This window comes from Macrobrachium rosenbergii, chromosome 48, assembly GCF_040412425.1.
Source record: "Macrobrachium rosenbergii isolate ZJJX-2024 chromosome 48, ASM4041242v1, whole genome shotgun sequence".
Classification (NCBI taxonomy): domain Eukaryota; kingdom Metazoa; phylum Arthropoda; class Malacostraca; order Decapoda; family Palaemonidae; genus Macrobrachium; species Macrobrachium rosenbergii.
The window spans coordinates 27,033,975-27,052,940 of record NC_089788.1 but is presented as its reverse complement, the minus strand read 5'-3'; the positions used below and the strand labels follow the sequence as shown (position 1 = coordinate 27,052,940).

The 18,966-nt window shown below is 45.3% G+C and overlaps 1 protein-coding gene across 3 annotated transcripts in view; it reads right to left on the bottom strand.

The window, feature by feature from the left end:
• Nucleotides 1-260: 260 nt before the first annotated feature.
• LOC136831315 (heme-binding protein 2-like) overlaps nt 261-18,966 on the bottom strand; it is a 44,560-nt gene continuing 25,854 nt past the window's right edge. For all 3 annotated transcript variants that reach the window (XM_067091512.1, XM_067091510.1, XM_067091511.1), the window contains exons 5-7: nt 18,555-18,726; nt 17,037-17,147; nt 261-399 (exon numbers count right to left, since the gene is read on the bottom strand). In XM_067091512.1, coding sequence (XP_066947613.1) covers nt 333-399; nt 17,037-17,147; nt 18,555-18,726 — 350 coding nt within the window. In that variant the 3' untranslated portion in view covers nt 261-332. The remainder of the gene's footprint in view (nt 400-17,036; nt 17,148-18,554; nt 18,727-18,966) is intronic.

Genomic DNA, 18,966 nt, shown 5'->3' with positions numbered 1-18,966 from the left:
AAGTATAAATGGTATGGTGATAAACTTGTTTTATTTCATCCTATGAAGCACCAATAATAATATTTATAGAAATTAGAATATCCGCCTAGCTTGAAGAAGCCATAATGAACAGTACGGCAGTTATTGTTTAGGCTGTTACTATATTCATCTGCCAGAAGAATGAGAAAAGTTTAACTTACATTTAAGGTATGGTAAAACTACCTAATAATATACATATGAATAGTGTAATGGCATAACAGTAAGGGTATCTAAAATTGATAAACTGCAACTAATATTTATTTAAAAATCTCCCAAAATATACACATTCAGAATGAAATTTAAACAGTCTTGGTTCACACCTTCAGCAACCAAACTTCATTTCTGCGATTCCAGAATTTAACTGGAGAGTTGTATGCATTCCTGAAAAATATTACAAAATAATATTAATGCTAGGAATGGTTATGAAAGCTTTGAAATGAAACCATAAATGTTTTATGTTAAAATACTAAAGTAGAAAAGGCTTCCTAGGCAAACTGAAAAATATTACATTACAAAATAATAATAATACTGTACTAGGAATGGTTATGAAAGAAGCTTTAAAATGAAACAAATGTTTTATGTTAAAATACTAGAGCCCAAAAGGCTTCCCAGGCAAATTGTGTTACATTAAAATATCATAGCAGAAATATGCTCGCTATATTCGTGGCCTGCTGTCATTGGTTTGGGGGAAAGTTCCCTAGTAAGTATTGCACAAACTAACCATATTTAATTGGTTGCCAACATGTAGTTGAACGTGTAAATGTTGGACGGCTTACATCCTCACTGTCCCATTAGCCTGTAGCTGCAACCCCTTTCATTCCTTTTACTGTAATTCCATTCATATCTATCATTATTGCTAGGTCTATTCACCCTCTCCTAACAATTTTCATAGCGCAACTGTGAGGTTGCCTGCTGTTACACCTTTCAAACATACATACTCAATTTAATTTCCAGCACTGAATAACCTTATAGGTCCCAGTGCTTGGCCTTTTGCCTCAACTCTATATTTCATTACATTCCTCACCTGTAAAATTCAAGCAAGGAGATAGATGTTAATGTTCCCCCAGTGCTTGGTTGCACTTTGACAATAGGGCACTAAGGATAAAATAAAGTTGAATATGGCTTTGTTGCCCTAGTGTTCAATGTTTAAGCCTCAGTTCAGTGTACTAATGGTGAATTCTCAAAGGATCATCACCTTCTGTGACATGTTCATCCTTTATAGGTCCTCATAGTGGTGGGGGTCTGTCTTCTAAGCAGAACACGCTTGTTTCATATCAATGTAAAATGAAACTTCATCTGGAGCCCCTTTGCTGTGGTGGGGTTGTCAGTGCACCTCTTTGCACCATCCCTTCAGCCCCTAGCTGCAAACCCTTTCATTCCTTTACTGTATCTCTGTTCGTGTTCTCTTCCATTTTATTTTCCACCCCTGATGATTCATAGTGCAACTGCGAGGTTTTCCTCTTGTTACAGATTTCAAACCTTTTTACTGTCAATTTCTGTTTCAACACTGAATGACTTCATAGGTCCCGGCCTTTGGCCTAAACTCTGTATTCTATTCTGTTCACTTAAACCATTGGATATGACTTTAAACTTCCTCCCGAAAAGATGTAATAAATCTAGTATACATACTCTTGCCACAATACCAACAGTAACAATCAAGATTTTTCAAAGCTGACCGGACACACAATCCATTTTGATCAAATTTTTGGAATAAAGAACTGGTTTAGATTACGTGGTCCTAAAATTTCATTGAGACTGATTTTATGTTCGGTATAAATGTTATAAAATAAACAGCTGGTAGCAAGATATCTTAATTATTAACAAGGAATTTTTATTCTAGCTCCCTTGGAAGAGGAATACTAAATCCTTAGATCAAATCCAGGACCAAGAAATACATCACTTCAGGTAAAAGTTATAAAACTGGAAAAATACATTTGCTAGACAAAATTTAACTCTAAATAAACAAACTTCACCAGAACGGGCAAATATGGAAACTGATTCTACTTAAACCCCTGCAGCGCAGGTTATTCATATATGGACAAAAACTGGATCTGCAATATCACCATACTCATGAATGGTTTTTACATTGTCAGCAAAATTAAACAAAAAAGGCACCAAAGTTTCTCTGGCACAATTGAGCTTTCTGTACAGTGTATAATGTCTTATGAGCTGCAGCCCATGAAACTTAAAGCCACAGCCCGGTGATGGCCTGTCCTATAGCATTGCCAGACACGATCATGGCTAACTAGTGAGGTTAGAGGGCTGCAATTTGCTATGTTTGATGATTGGAGGGTGGATGATCAACATACCATTTTGCAGCCCTCTAGCCTCAATAGTTTTTAAGATCTGAAGGTGGACAGAAAAGTGCAGACGGACGGACAAAGCCATCTCAATACTTTACTTTTACAGAAAACTAAAACTACCTTAAAAGCCAATATATAAATAATATAATCACATGAAAGTGCTTAATGCACATACATACACATATTTGTCAAGTCCCCGCTCAACACGTTCTCTATAGCAAACATCCCATTTTCTGCGGTGCCTTCACATCGACCTGGGGTCAGCCAAAACACGTTTTCCACCATAATTGTAAATTGTATATTTTATTGTCTTTCCAAATGATCATGCTTTATGTACATGTAACGAAGTATTTATGTTATGCACCAGACATTATTTATCACTATGTTTTCTGTATAAACCTGTCCTGTTTTTGTAGAGAATTAGTTTGACCTCAGGTCACCTGTAAATCTTTGTACCCGCGGTCTCTGCGAAGTACATAGACGTCCGCACTTCGCTTTATAAGCAGCTCGCTTCATCAATAAACCAGCAGTACTTGTCTTCCTGCTCATTATTTCGCACCTCTCACAGTGGTGACCCCCGGAGTGGTTCCTGGAAGCCATTAACGGACCCATATGGCGACTAAGTCTTGGCTCGATGAACCTTCCCACGCCCCTAACGGACTAACTACAGTGCTCTAACAAAGTGTTTGGGCGTTTACCGACCCTTGTCGGCAGGTCGCCAGCGTCATTAGCGGACCCACACAGCACGCTCCCCCAGCGTGTATTGGCGCTAGTATTCCCTCACACTCCAAGTGAGAGCGCGAAATGAGCATGGACACAGACATTCCCAACCACGTACAAATTACTGTGAACCTCTCGGAGGCAGACACCTCCCGCTCGCAAGGCCCCCCTGCGCGCACCTCCACGCCGGTACCTGCACCCCACACAATGACCCCCCTGACGGACCAACCAAAGACAGCCCTTAACATAAGGCTGCCGCCATTTACCAGGGAAAAGGCAGTGTCCTGGTTCTACAGGGTCGAGGGGCAGTTCAGGATAGCAGGCCTAACGGATGAGGTGTTGAAGGTGGACATCGCCATCAACGCTCTCCCAGAGGAGATATACAGGAATGTTGCCCCATGGTTGGTGACGACGTCGGTCCCCGCCACCTTCCAAGAACTAAAAACAACTCTCGAGACTGCTCCCTGCCGGTCTCCGAGAGAGCTGCCTGTGCCCTCGACCTCGCCCTCAACCCCCGGCAGGAGGGAAACCTCTTGGAAATGCGGCATGCCCTCCAGGACCTCCTCCTCCCCGAGACTGACAGCAGCGGCAGGCGCAAAGAAATCAGCCTGTTGAGGGAGATCTTCCTGCGGCAGCTACTGCCGGAGGTCCGTGGGCAGATCACGGATGCATATAATCAGGGTAGCGCAGCAGCTGATGGATTCCATGAAGGTGGCCAAGCGGGCGACCACGCCCGCACACTCAGCCAACTGCCTCCTGCCGGAGGACCCCACCACGGAGCCTGTCAACGTCGTTGAACAGAAAAGGCTGTCCCACCAGCAGAAGAGGGAGGGGCTGGGGCTTTGCTATTACCACCGGAGGTTCGGGAGAGCTGCTTGGAGATGCGAAGCCCCCTGCCCTTTCTTCCCTTCAAAAAACGGAGGCGGCGGCAGCCAACTGCACAGGCCGCCATGGCAGCAGAAACACCCAGGGGCCACTTACCAGTAGGGTTCTGCGTCCGCGACACCATCTCCGGCAGGATGATGTTGGTTGACACTGGAGCCATGCATTCAGTGTTTCCGCCTTCAGGAGAGGACCGCAGACGCCCGCCGGACCCGACTGCCTCCCTGACGGCCGCGAATGGGTCCCCCATCCCCTCGTAAGGCACCAAGCTCCTGTTGATCTCCATCCTTGGCCGGAGATACAGCTAAGATTTCATCATTGCCGACATCAGGACCCCACTCCTGGGGGCGGACTTCCTCGCCCACTTCGGACTGGCAGTTGACGTCAGCTGCAAACACCTGCTGGACACCGACTTCTGCCAGTCCCTGCCCTTGTCGCCAGGCCCCAAGGAGCCCACCATCTGTTCTGTCGTGCCCCACCAGTACGGTTCCCTCCTGAAGGAGTTCCTGGAGGTCTTCAAACCTGAGCTCCACCAGATGCCCGGGGCGCCTGCCAAACACGGGATATACCACTACATCAAAACGAAGGGCCCCCAACGCATGCAAAGTTCCAACGGCTTCCCCTGCATCGCCTTCAGGAGGCCAAAAAGGCCTTCGCTGAGATGGAGAGAATGGGCATATGCAGGAAGGCTCCCAGCCCGTGAGCCTCCCCCCTTCACATGGTGCAGAAAGCGGATGGCACCTGGAGGTCCTGTGGTGACTACAGGCAGCTGAACCTCACAGCAGAGCCCGACCACTACCCCCTGCCAAACATGCAGGAACTGATGGCCTCTTTCCACGGGGCCAAAATATTCTCAAAAATGGATCTTTTAAAATCATATTTTCAGGTACCAGTAGCGCTGGAGGACACCCCCAAAACCACCATCGTCACACCCTTCGGGTCCTATGTCTTCGCCCTCTCCACCTTTTGCCCGAGGAACGCGGGGGCAACCTTCCAGAGATTGATGGACAGCATCCTGGTGGACCTGGGCTTCTGCATCTGCTACGTCGACGATATCCTCATCTTTTCTAGATCCCGGGAGGAACACCTGCGATACATCCAGGAGGTCCTGCAGTGCCTGCAGGAAAGTGGCCTTGTCATCAGGTTCGACAAGTGTACCTTTGGCGTCGAGAAGGTGGAATTCCTGGGCCACGAGACATCACCCAAGGGCGTCCGCCCAATGTCATCGAAGGTTGAAGCCGTCGAGAAGTTCCCCACCCCCACCTCCATCAGGGCTGTATACAAGAATTTCTCGGGATGGTCAATTACTGCAGAAGATTCATCCCGGGGATCGCTCACACCATGGCCCCCCTGATGGAGGTCCTCAAGGGACGTCCAAAGTCCTTAGTGTGGGGCCCTGACCAGCAGAAGGCCACCCTCGCCAAAGCAACATCTTTGGCCCACCAGAACCCCAATGCTCCCCTCCAGCTGACGACGGACGCCAGCGATGTCACCTGTGGAGCTGCCCTGGAGCAAGTCATCAGGGGGACCCCTCAGCCCATCGCCTTCTTCAGCAGGAAGTTAAGCCCCACCGAGTCCCGCTACAGCACCTTCAACTGGGAACTCTTCGCAGCATACCAGGCGGGTACGGCACTTCAAGTTCCTCCTGGAGGGAATGCCCTTCACAATTTGGACTGACCACCAGCCACTGGTCCACGCCTTCACAAAGCTGGGGGACGCATGGTCCTCTAGGCAGCAGTGGCACCTTGCGGGCATCGCGGAGTTCACCTGCACCATCAAATACCTCCCTGGCAGGAAGAACCCGGTAGCCGACGCCCTCTCGAGGATCGAGATCGACTCGGTACAGCTTGGGGTCGACTATGAGGACCTCGCCCACGAACAGGCTGCTGACCCTGAGGCCCCTGCCTACTGTACAGCCGTCACGTCGCTAAGGTGGAAGGAAGTGCCCTTCAGCTTAGGAGGATCAACATTGCTGAGCGACGTTAGCACCGGACGCCCCCGCCCCCTAGTGCCCGCCTCCAGACGTCAGCTGGTCTTCGACGTCATCCACGGCCTATCCCACCCCTCTGGAAGGACAACAGCCCGGCTACTGATGGAGAAATTCGTCTGGCACAGCATGCGGAAGGACGTGATGGCCTGGGCAAGGCAGTTTGTGCAGTGCCAGGCCAGCAAAATAGGACGGCACACCAAATCTCGAGTGGGCGAGTTTTCCCAGCCAAGGAGACGCTTCAGGCACATCCATGTCGACGTAGTGGGTCCTCTTCCCCCATCAGGAGGAACCAGATACCTTCTAACAGTCGTCGACCGCTCCACCAGGTGGCCCGAAGCTACGTCCATGGAAGAAGCCACCTCCAGTGCGTGCACGGAAGCCCTCCTCTCCAGCTGGATCAGCGTAATTGGAAATACCAGCTGCCCTGGGTCCTCCTCGGGTTGAGAACCGCCCCCAGAGCCAACAGCAACCCCTCCTCGGTGGAAAAAGTCTACGGGGAGACCCTGGTAGTCCCAGGGGAACTCATCGCAGAAGACAGAGATGACATAGGGACGCAGAGGTTCTGTGACAGTGGTGGAAAGTTCGCCCCCTGCCAAAGGACATTCACCGACAGGACGTCCCCCTTCATGCCCCCCCCCCCAGGCTATCCTCCGCCACCCATGTCTTCATCAGGGACGACGCCGTGCGCCCACCCTTAACCAGACCCTACAGAGGACCTTTCCTTAATGTACTGGAAAGAAACAAGAAGGCATTCCGAGTAGCTGTCCATGGCAGGAAGACTGGATATCTGTAGATCGTCTCAAACCAGCATTCCCGGAGGAGGACGTCGGAGGCGGTCCCCAAAGCCTCCCGCAGGGTGTGGCACCCCCTCGGACAACCCCATGCGCAGGAAAGAGGCGTCGGTGTCCCCAGAAACCCCAGAAACCAGACAGGAAGGCACCCCAACAAACTGCTCCAGGGGGTGCCGAGGAAGGCGACCACCCTCTCCAGTTGACATCGAGGAAGCAAAGCCCCCTTCGTCCCCCCAGCAGATACCTGCTTTGAACATCCTGTTTTCTGCGGTGCCTTCACATCAACCTGGGATCGGCCAAAACACATGTTTTCCACCATAATCTTGAATTGTATATTTTATTGTCTTTCCAAATGATCATGCTTTATGTATATGTAATGAAGTATTTATGTTATGTACCAGACATTATTGATCGCTATGTTTTCTGTATAAACCTGTCCTGTTTTTGTAGAGAATTAGTTTGACCTCACGTCACCTATAAATCTTTGTATCCGAAGTCTCTGCAAAGTACGCAGATGTCCGCACCCCGCTTTATAAGCAGCTCGCTTCATCAATAAACCAGCAGTACTTGTCTTCCTGTTCATTATTTCGCACCTCTCTCACATAGAATACTGAATTACAGGACAAATATATTCACATCATCCAGCTTTATGAAAAATTGTTACATGCACTACCCTAGGTTGATGAAACCAGTCATACTGTTTGGCATTATCAAACTCTCTGATGGACTGGGCTAATAATAACTGAACTGAACTTGAGTACTTTACCAGTAGTATCTTCCTTATAAGGAAGTACAATGCTGATAGCACCATCAGTGAACCTGACCCTTAGCTGCAACCCCTTTCATTCCTTTTACTGTATCTTCATGTATATTCTCTTTTCTTTCCATCTTGCTATCCACCCTCTCCTAACAATTGTTTAACTGTGCAACTGCAAGGCTTTCCCTGTTAAACCTTTGAAACCTTTCTACTCTCAATCTCCCTCTCAGCGCTGAATAACCTTGTAGGTCCCAGCGCTTAGCCTTTGGCTTAAATTCTATATTATACTCTGTTGTACATTGCCAATATCCTTTCTTACTGTGAAATACTTTGCGACTATCCTCTCCCTACCATAAAAGTACTCTGCCAGTACTCTTTCTTATTATGAATGACTTCAAGGTCTTGCTGTACTTACGTGTGTGCTACTGTATAACAACAGCTAGCTTTAGCAAGTAGTCCTGGGAAACCACTAACACCGCAAAGGTGTGAAGAACTTTTAACTATACCGTAATTTTAAAAATTCAAGATGATTTGTACTATGCAAATGTGGAACAAGCCTAAAAGGTAACTTCTGATGGGAATGCAAACTTACGCTTTCATAAATGGAGTGCTCGATGCAAGATCTGCTGTGGCTGTCACTGATCTAACTAGAAAAACAAATTCCTATTGGGAAGGCCTATGAGTCACTTGTGACCTGAGCTGGCCTAGCTCTTACGTTTTGTTCTCAGTTGTCAGTGTGCTCTTCTGTTTGCTGAGATTTGTGTGTCATGCATTTGCGTCCTTGTGTGTTATCTTCTGCTGGGACGTTCCCCACCCAGTAACTTGTGCTCCTCCAGTAGCCCAGGGTGTTATCCCTGTTCAGTGGTTATAGTTTTTTGTGCCAAATGGAGGCATATCTGTTTTTTCCCCTGCATCTGGTCCTACCAGGGAAACACCATGCTGACAAAGTCAAGGATATAAGTACAACAGTGGAGCTCTGGTGGTGCAGCTCCCTGGGCCTCTTTGACAAGTAGTTTGGCAGCCTCCTTGGTTAGAGAAGATGGGGCAGAAGCGATGAGGGACATCCAGGAGAGAGATGGACTAGGTCACTGGCCATACCACATTGACAGCACTGCTTCTCATCTGACTGAGACACGGACCAGAGGACCCTTCGCAGCTGGATGTGTAGAGGGAAGAAAAAGGGTGCATGGTGTTCATCAGGCATATCAGACAATGGTGGTGCTGGAAGATCCCACTTTACTCTCTTACCTGGAGCAGGCAGCAGAGAACCCCAGTGGTGAGACAGTCTAACTCCTCTGGTCCCTGCTGATGCAGAAGATGAATGACCTGGTTGCGGGGTCAGGGGCATCCTCCAGATCGGAAAAGCTCCTGCCCCTTCCTCCATCTGATCAGGTGAAATACTATGTGCCTGAAGACTCCTCCTCTATCCTGAGTTCATTGAATTCCAACATTTGTAGGTTGGCCAACAATACATCTCTGGAGCATTTCTGGCAACAGGGCATCCAACTCCAACTGGTCCGAAGTATGTAGCCTCAAGCTTATGTTAGAAAGGGCCCTCAGAGCCATCTCCTGGTTAGACAGATGCCAAGGGGCTTGGTTCAAGGAGATAAAGGACGTCATCCCGCCAGAGAAGTGGCCTGCCATCAGGAGCTACCTAGGACCTTAACGGAGAGTGCTTTGATACTTAGTAAGACAGGTTGGACTTGTATGGGCCAATGTCATCCTCAAGAGGAGAGAGTTATTCCTGACAGTGGTGCAGAGATCTCTCGGGAGAGCCCACTAGGGGGGTAGTGCCATCAGTACACCTCATGCGGTGCAATGTAGGCATTACTTAAGGTTCTTTGTAGCGTCCCTTCGTCCCCCAGCTGCAACCTCTTATTCCTTTCATTGTACCTCCGTTCATATTCTTTTCTTCCATTGCACTTTCCACCCTTTCCTAATGATTGATAGTGCAACTGCAAGGTTTTCCTCCTGTTTCTTTCAAACCTTTTTACTGTCAATTTCCATTTCAGCGATGAATGACTTGATAGGACTCAGTGCTTAGCCTAAATTCTATCCTGTTCTCTCTCTGGAGAGTTGCCTAAGTCTCAGAAACAGCTCCCTACTTGATTCACCCTACTATTTCCTGCCAAAATTGGTACATCAGGCAATTGACGTCATTTGGCACATCAGGCAATTGACGTCAAAAAAGAGGATTCAAGGGACACCCTCTTCTTGCAGGAGTCACCCTGCAACTCGTTCCAGCCTCTCGGGTATTAGCAGGCAGGACCTTGTTACACACCAGATCCTCCTCCAGTAGGCATTCCTCCCAGCAGCCAAGGTTAGTATGACTATGGGGCCTATCTTTTGGATGATTACTGTATTAAGATAATATGCTGCAGTCATGAGATGCCTTGTATAATTGGGGGCAATCAAAAGTGAAGGGGAGGCTGCCCCTATTTTAAGGAGTAGGGTGCAGAGAATGATTATTTGGGAGGTAGTAGTTATAATTAGAGGGGGTGGATGCTCTTGCCAGTAGGACTGCTGACCCAATCGCTTGGACTAGAAAGTATTTTAAGGCGGCCTCAGAAGAAAAAAGTATTTTTTGTTTTGAGAAAATTGTGGAGATAAATGAAAGCAGGTTGAGTTCTAACCTGATTCACCTGGTGAAACAGGGGTGGGGATGAAACAGCAATGGCAGCTCCTGTGATAAGTGTTAAGGAGAATATCAGTGTTGAAGGATGAATTAGTAGAATTGACAAGGGAAAGTTTTCATAGACGGGGTATGAGTAGCCCACAGAGCAAGGGGCCAGACAACCCCAACCAAGGAACAGAACTGGGAAGAGAGGAGGCTCTAGGTGAGACAACAGAAACCACCCCCTACCTCCAGGCTGCCACAATTAGGGGAGGGGGGGCCTGGCAACCAAGTGTATGACTTGCCAGCAATGCAGCTTGGAGGACTGGCCAGCCCTAGCCCTCCAGCAGGGCTACAGATGCCCTTCAGACCTACAGAGCCTCACAGGGGCAAATCACCCAAGGGACAAGCCCCGTGGCAGGAGTTGGAGGCTATGCTCCTGAAGGGAGCAGTGGAGGTAGTGGTTGGTGACTCACCAGGATCCTACAGCTGTCTTTTCCTGACAGACCTTTTGACCCTGAACCTTTACCTGCAGCAAATGTCCTTCACCACAGAAACACCCCATTCGGTCCTGGTGTCTATCGGGGAACGACTAAATGGTGTCAACAGATCTGCAGGATGTATACTTGCACAACCCCGTCCACAAGTCCTCCAGGAAGTACCTAAGGTTCATCTCCCAGGGAGTAGTCTTCCAATTCAGGGCCCTTTGCTTTGAACTAGCTCTGGCACCCCCCTCTTCAACAGTCTTCCAACTGGTGTCACCTGGTAACCTGTGAAGGGATCAGACTCCAACAGTACCTTTATGACTGTCTGATCCTGGCATTGTCAGCTGACGAGGCGGAACAGCACAGGGACAAGATCCTGGCAAAGTGCAAAAACTTGAGGGTGATTGTAAACCTGTCCAAGGTGGACCTTTCCCACAAGCTGACAATTAAGCACCTGGGGGTGCAGATCAACACGTTGGCAGGAAAGGTGTACCCATCAAACGAGAGGATTGCCAACGCAAAGCAGTGGCAGGTCCTCCTCAGACACTTGATCTCCCTAGAGAGACTGGTTCCCAGAGGGAGGGCACACATTAGATCCCTCCAATGGCAGTTCAAGACATCCTGGAAGAAACTGGGCAAGTCCCGGTCACGGATGATTGAGCCGATGGAGGTCAGAGAGGACTTGAGGTGGTGGAGAGACTCAATGAACCACCTTCAGGGAGCACCACTCAGCTGCCCACCACTGGAGATGCTGGTATTTTTAGATGATCCCAGAGAGGGTGGGGTGAACATCCAAACAGCATGTGCATTTCAGGGACGTGGGACCCAAAGGAGAGGATGGAGCACATCAACCTGGTGGAGATGCGAGCAGTCTGGCTGGCGCTCCAGCACTTTCCAGAGCAACAACACCATGGTGGTAGCCTACACATATACAAGCAGGGAAGCACCATCTCTCTGGAGATGAACAATCTGGCAGTGAAAATTCAAGAGTGGTTGGAGGCCTGGGGACTAGGCCTAAAAGCCAGGTACATCTCAGGGAAGAGAAATGTCATCATGGACCATCTCAGCAGAGTAGATCAGTTAGTAGGAACAGAGTGGTCCATTAATCGGAGAGTATCCAGCAAAGTGGTAGAACTCTGACTGGGGCCAATGATTGACCTTTTCACCACAGCTAGAAATGCCAAGCTTCCTCTGTACTATTCTCTTGTCCCCAAACTAAGGGCAGCACTACAGGACGCCTTTCAGCACCCGAGACAACAAGGACGTATACATCTTCCCTCTGTTCAGACACTTTGGGAAGATGATCAACAGGCTCTTTGTTTCTCAGGGGCTCAGAATAACACTGCTGGCACCCCTGTGGCTGCAGGCAGAGTGGTCTACAAAGACTTCCTCAACCTTTCTGGTAGATGTCTTAAGGGAACTGCCCCATGTCCCTAAGTTCCTGGCTCAGAAGCACAACGGGAGTCACCATCAAATGGTAGGTTCTCTCTGACTTCACAGATGGAGACTATCAAGCAGCTCGTGTAAAGAAAGAGTTTTTGGAGCATTCTGCAGAGGCTGTCTCAGGCACCCTGAGACCCTCATTGGTCAGGGTGCACCAGGGAAAATGGATAGATGGTCTCTGCAGTTGGTGCTGTGAGCAGGGTTACTATCCACTTAAGACCTGAAAAAAGCATCAGATAGAGACCTGACATTGAAGACCACCCTTCTTCCCTCTCTCACATTGGCCAAGAGAGTGGTAGAACTCCATGCCCTCTCGTACAATGTCACACACACACCATGGGTTGGTGCTCCATCTTGCTAGGATTCGTCCCAGACTTTGTGGACAAGACCCAGAATCCTGCAATCCCAGACCTAAAATTGAATGTTTCTCAATCCCATCATTGAAGGACTTTGTCGGGGGTGACAAGGATGAGATAGTTTTAAGCCCAGTCAGAGCTCTGAGGCAGTACTTGAAACACAGGCCTCCCACAGGCCTGCCTGCAGGAGACTTCATTGAAGGAGGTCACAGTCTGGGCATACACGACCATGGGAAGTAATGAGCATCCCCCAGCAAGGATTAAAGTCCAAGACATCAAAGGAATAGGCCCCTCAGTGGCATTCAAGAAGAACCACTCTGCCCCACAGGTCCTAAAGGTGGGTATCTGGAAGAGAAAATCAACTTTCACACCCTTCTACGTGAGCGACTTGGCCCACAACTCCTTAGACACCTTCACCCTTGGTCCGGTAGTGGCAGCTCAGCAGCTGGTGTAAGGGTGTAGCACCCCAAAGGGGAAGCTCTGCCCAGGAAACCAAGGGACAGTCTAGCCTCATGTTTGTTTAGTGATCCGAGTTCTGTAGGAGGTTAATCCAGAGGCACTGGGGGATACTACTCTGGCACGCTAGGGCATGCCCACCTGCCACTCTGGATAGATTGGCGTCCCACCTTTTGGAAAGGCTCTATTTATGAAAGTGTAAGTTCTTATTCCCATTGGAACAAATACCAAATTTTAAAAATTAATTTGTATTTTTTCTGGGGTACAAACCCACATTTTCATGGGGAAGTTTAGCCTCCTGTACTGGCCCTCGTGTTTCCGATCTCTCCCAATCATGGAAGTTAGCAGGACCGCAAGCAGGCTAATTCACAGAATGGAAGAACGAGGCCAGCTCAGGTCATTTCATAGGCCTACCCGATAAGATTTTGTTTTTCTAGTTTAGTCAGTGACAGCAGCAGTGCACCTTGCCCTGGGAAATTCCATTTATGAAAGTAAGGTTTGTATCCTAGGAAAAATACAAATTACTGTACTTTTTAAAATTGGTATTTTACTAAACAGCATACCACAAGGGTTGCTTAGTTACAAAAGTAGTTTAACTAGATCTTAGATCTTGGCCTGGTTACTGCTGCTAAATTGAAATGTATATACAAGACAAAGAAAACAGGATATATAATTACTATGCAGATAACAAGAGGTAACCCAACACAAAAAACAACACTTGGTAAAAGTCAAGTTTAATGTTGCCTTTGATGCTAGTACCCAGCTGTTACCTGTATGTATCTGAATGACACTGCAGTTGTTAGATTGGAGAGCATCACTAATACCAAAGTGTTCCTGTACAGTATGTACACTGGGTGTCAAGAGGTCTCTCAAAAGGGCTGGAAGAATAGATAACACCAAGAATTTTGCAATGAACCTATTTGGGCAACTGGAAGACATTTTTCACTTAATTTAGATGGTTCTGGTTCTGGGCCTGCTGCTGCTGCTGCTAAGTCTCCCACTTTTTTTTTTTTTTTGCCAGGACTTTGTTTCCTATGGGTTTTAACACTAAAACCTATGCAGTATGTATACTTATAAAACAAAAGGTTGGAACTGCAACTAAATATGTAAAAAATTTGTTAGCAGAGAAGAAAGTATGCTGCTAGTCTAGGGGAGGGGGAAACTGGTGACTTTAAAAGTATGTGAAACCAGGGGCGTCATTTCAGATTTTTGTTTGGGGGGTGGGGGTGGGGGGGCAAAGACGGTTTGGCGAGCGAAGCGAGCCTAACCAACTAGGGTTTTTTTGATTTTGAGCTATTTTATGAGCTTTTTGAAGCCACATGAGCAAGGTATTTCAGCAAAATAGGGGGACAAACAAATATTGTGTGATAGAGATATATAGATAGATAGATAGATAAACAGACAGACGGACAGATAGATAGATAGATATAACTTAAAGTGGTGACACATTTGAATATCGGTAGGAATGGAAAACCCGCTGCTGTTACTTCTTGGGGCTTGGGGGTGTGAAGGGGGGGCAAGTTGAGGCTAGGGGGGAACTTGAGTCTTGGGAAACGTGTCCTCACAAGAATAACCATCACTTCAAGGGTTTCTGACTAACAGTGTCTTGGAACAATTATTGTAATAGCACTAAGAAATGACAGAAACCTTTTGTAAAAGATATATGATATGCAAGGATACATTATTGTTTTTCCTGGTGCTGCAATTACAGTTTGACTGCATCCTGCCTCCAAATAACATCAATATACCAAAGAACTCTACCAATTAAAGCTTGAGATGACGAAAATGTTTTGGAATACAGTGGCTTTGTGTTTCCAAGTTCAGTCTGACCTTTAAATCTAGCACTTCGTGGCTTGGCAACTCCCATAATCCGGGACTTTTTTTGAATCAGCGACCATTAGTTCTTGAGCGGCTACGAAGGCGGTTCCACACGTTTCAGATTTTGAATTTTTCGGATTTTGGAACTGAAGCTTGCTCCATAAATACACAAACACAGTTCATTTCCAATAAAAACACTGAGAAATTAAAAACTATACAGCATACAAAAGAACTGTAATTTGCGAGTATACTTCTGTATCATCTGATCTCGTATCATCCGATCAATAAAGTTTTGCCCAAAAACATGATTTCATCATATACTGTACATCGTGTATAGTGCGAGATGTCTTTTCAGTAGATTACACTAGGCTAGGTTTTCTATGCTTGTCTCAGTTTCGTTAGCAGCTGCTGATAATGCATGTTACATCCGAGTTAGCTTTAAACTAATGAGCAGGCCTATAGATCAAAAGTTCATTAGGTTAAATGTGAATATTCATACATTAAATCAGGTTTACCAACCTTGTGGCCTGTCTAAGAATTCATTGCTATTTCTTATAATCAACAACCACTTACTACTACTTGCATGCATAAACAACAGCAAGCACTGACATAAGCAATCGAAACGAGAAACCGCAGTTTGCCAATGTCAGTTACCGCACTACGCACATTACAGGTTTCGCCTTGTTAAAAATTTTCTGATTTTCAGTGGTGATCTCCATATAAATAAAGATAAAGTAAATCTTTATTCATCCTTCGTGCTGGAGAGGAAATTGTTATGAAAGTATACCACGAAACTGACGGTTGTAGGTGTGGCTGAAGAAACGAATACGTGCAGGCCACATCACGTTTTGAAAGGGCAAAAACAACATCCGATACTGGCAAAATCACACCTTACTTCACTTAATTGACTGCATTTATAAATAAAGTTGCATTTTCAAACCCAGCTTTGATAATTTACGAAAAAAATCGAATCTTCGAAATGCGTTTCATTTAGCAATAAACGGCTGTGATGATGTCGGTAAAGCGAACTCATCTGATGATTTAAGAAAGTAAACACCAGAATGCAACTGGCGCCTGATTACTAAGTTCATAAATTATTTTACGATAATAATATGGCAATAATGCATGAAATCTAACTGCATACAGTACGTATAACACGTTTTATTAAACTGACCATTCTCAATACAACTGCTATTTGAATTTTGCAAATGGATATCTTTCGATGTAACAACCTAACCAAGGCCTACTGTATAGTCTCTCTCTCTCTCTCTCTCTCTCTCTCTCTCTCTCTCTCTCTCTCTCTCTCTCTCTCATACACACACACACACTCACAGATGTGCAGGTTTAAAGAAACAAAAGCAGCAGATTTTTTAGGTTTTTGCTGAAAACGAAAGCCAGAAAAATTTGAAGTGCCGGAAAACAATGAAAAGTGCCAGGGGACCAGAAATCGACAGCGCGCCTGTAAGTAGCAAAGGTGTAAGCACTTTCATGGAGATGCTTATGGAGCAGGCCAGAATTTTTATAAGAAACTAAACCTAGCAAATGACAGTGATTATTCATAAGCTTTGTTCTACTTTTGATACAGCAATATATGTGTGGAATGAGCTGGCTAGTTTTTGTTTATAGTATTTTTTTTTAGGGGTAATTTCTGTCATCCGGGATCTTCTGTGGTCCGGGAGTGGCCTGGTCCCAAGGGGGCCGGTTTAAAAAGGTCGGACTGTACCATTAGCAGTTTGCATGAGGCAAACGAGACACTTCAAAATAAAAAAAGTAGAAGAATGGTCAGAGGGTCATATCATAACTCCAAAAATATATCGCCTACGCAAAATTATGCAGACCAAAAATGCAAGGATGAAAAAGAAAATAGCACAAGTTCCTAAAAATAACTATGCATCCACAGGTGAAGTATTCTGTAAACTGGGACTAAGGTACTTCTGCAGACTCAAGTAAAACAAAGGCTGTTGTTTGTTAAGTGACATGTTCTGTGTAACTTAAAATTTCATTCACATACACTCATTTCCTAAATACGCTTGACCTTCGTTTTACTCCCGTTATTTTATAAGATTTCTCTTAAGCGTGTTATATTTAATCCTCCTTCAGGTGGCAACAGAAAAATGTAACTGATCCTTTGCATTCAAAAAGACTCGAGTCTTCATAGCAAATATCTTCCTAGGGTTCATGCATCAACGTGATGGCCAGCTCTGGGTTCAGAATGTTTTTTTCGGTATTCTGGCTAATCTATTCAATAATATGCACTGACCTACTGTACCCTGAGACCAGAGAAAATGAATCTTCATTACTGTAATTCTCTTATGATCAAGGAGGAGATAAAAGAGACAACACCCGTCCCTACAAGATCAACATAAAACAAATTTATGGTTCCTATATAGAATGAATACTCACCAGTACATGATGTCAGATCGTGTATTTTCCCCTGCTTCTTTCAAAACGGCCCGAAGTGAATCTGCTTCCTCCAGCCAAGTCGTTTCTGTTGTAGCGTAACCACCAAACTTTCTGTGAAATAGTTGAGTATCCTTCAGTAAAAGCAGAATATGCCACATGAAACGCAGAGGCTTTTAATACATATGGCACTCTAGATCCTTTATGTGTTTTTCTTCTCATTCCCTTGGGTTTATTTTCATTTTCTATTTTGTTCATATTTTCACCGATTAAATTCGTAGCTTAAGGTCTATGAACTTAGAAATGTCAATCAGATTTTAGAGTTAAGCGTCAGTTTTTACAGCTAAAGCAATAATCATAAATGCACGGGAGCTTATATTGATCTCTCTTATATGGGTGGAAGTACCAGTACATAAAAATGTGTATTCTTTTGTATTTTAATAATAAAAATGGTTCCTAAATTTTACTTCCCTACAGAATAACAGTTTCAAATCCTTTACGAACGTATGATTATTATCCCTCTCTATGGACATTGCAATTTATATATAAAAAAACCAACAGACCTGTATAAATAATTGGCCAAGTAGTTACGTTATTTTTGGACCCCAAAATTTAAAAATGCAGACACTGCTACCTCTGACACATGCACTAATCCAAAGGATGCCTAATTCATTCTTGTGAAAAGTGGTTTCTCGCATGAAACACCTGGATAACTGCAGCATATGCATTATACTAAGCAATAGTGACATCGCAAGATCTAAGAACTCCATGAATGAAACCACAGTACTTGCCGGCTAAACATAACCAGGATCCTTTCCTGAATGCTGTGACTAAAGGAGCAAAGGCACCTCATATACGAAATGAACAACAAAAGGGTTTGCTGTCTGCTTAGAATTCTGGTAGGCTAGAAATCATAATTGTTCATCCTTACAGAACAATGCAAGTCTAAATCAAGTATTGTTTTCGATGTACGTTCCTAAATTTAAAACTGAACTGTGCAGTGTTACTACCATTTATCCTTACTGACAGGATGGTAAATGGAAACATTTCTCTTCGTCTAGAAGAGAATGACACAAGATTTTCACACTGAATTATATCCCACAAGAAAATACACACATTAATGATGACATCATCCAACTGTGTTTCGGACTTTCAGGAGACTTTTCATGACGAAACTGACAACCCACTTGAATGCTAAAAAGTAATGCGACAGAAAATGGAGCGAGAAAAGAAAATAGTCTCCAGCTTAAGAAAGTGTTAGTTATACATTTTCTCTTCACTGGAAGTTGTGCACCCAATACTCTAGAGTACTTAGCAAACAGTGAGGCGATAAGAAATGAGAAGATTAAAAGCTTGCCTTATTCTTCGTTACATCATAGTTTTTGACCATATCTCACTCATTTCGGTGGTCTGATCATCTTGATTCAAAACGAGTCACTGAATATACAATAGGGGCATTTTCCTTACTTTGTAATAAACACAAGCCGAAAGGTTAATTACCTATTTCGACCGCTTCCTTACCGTGTAAACACCGTCATCTCAGGTCTCCTGATGATGGCGACTTCTGCATTGGTAGGCGTTGGGTAGTTCGACTGGTCCTTCTCTTCCAAGAAGAAGCAAGCTGTGAAGGTCTTTCCTTCTGCTGTTACGTGGTACTCAATGGATGCTGGGATGCCCATTTTTAAATGGCGGTCTGTAAGTGTGGAAGAGGACCTTAGCAAGTTATCTGAAATGTTTTGATCACATTCCTGCTTTGTTCTTGATTAAGCTAGGATTTATCATCATCATCATCATTATCATCTGAAATGTGTGAACATTCATACTGAATAAGCCTAAAAGGTCAAAATTGCTGGGCAAGCTTCCACAGAATAAAATGAAAAAGATAAAGTAACATTGTAATGAGACACAATTACAGGGACCGCCCAAAAACAAA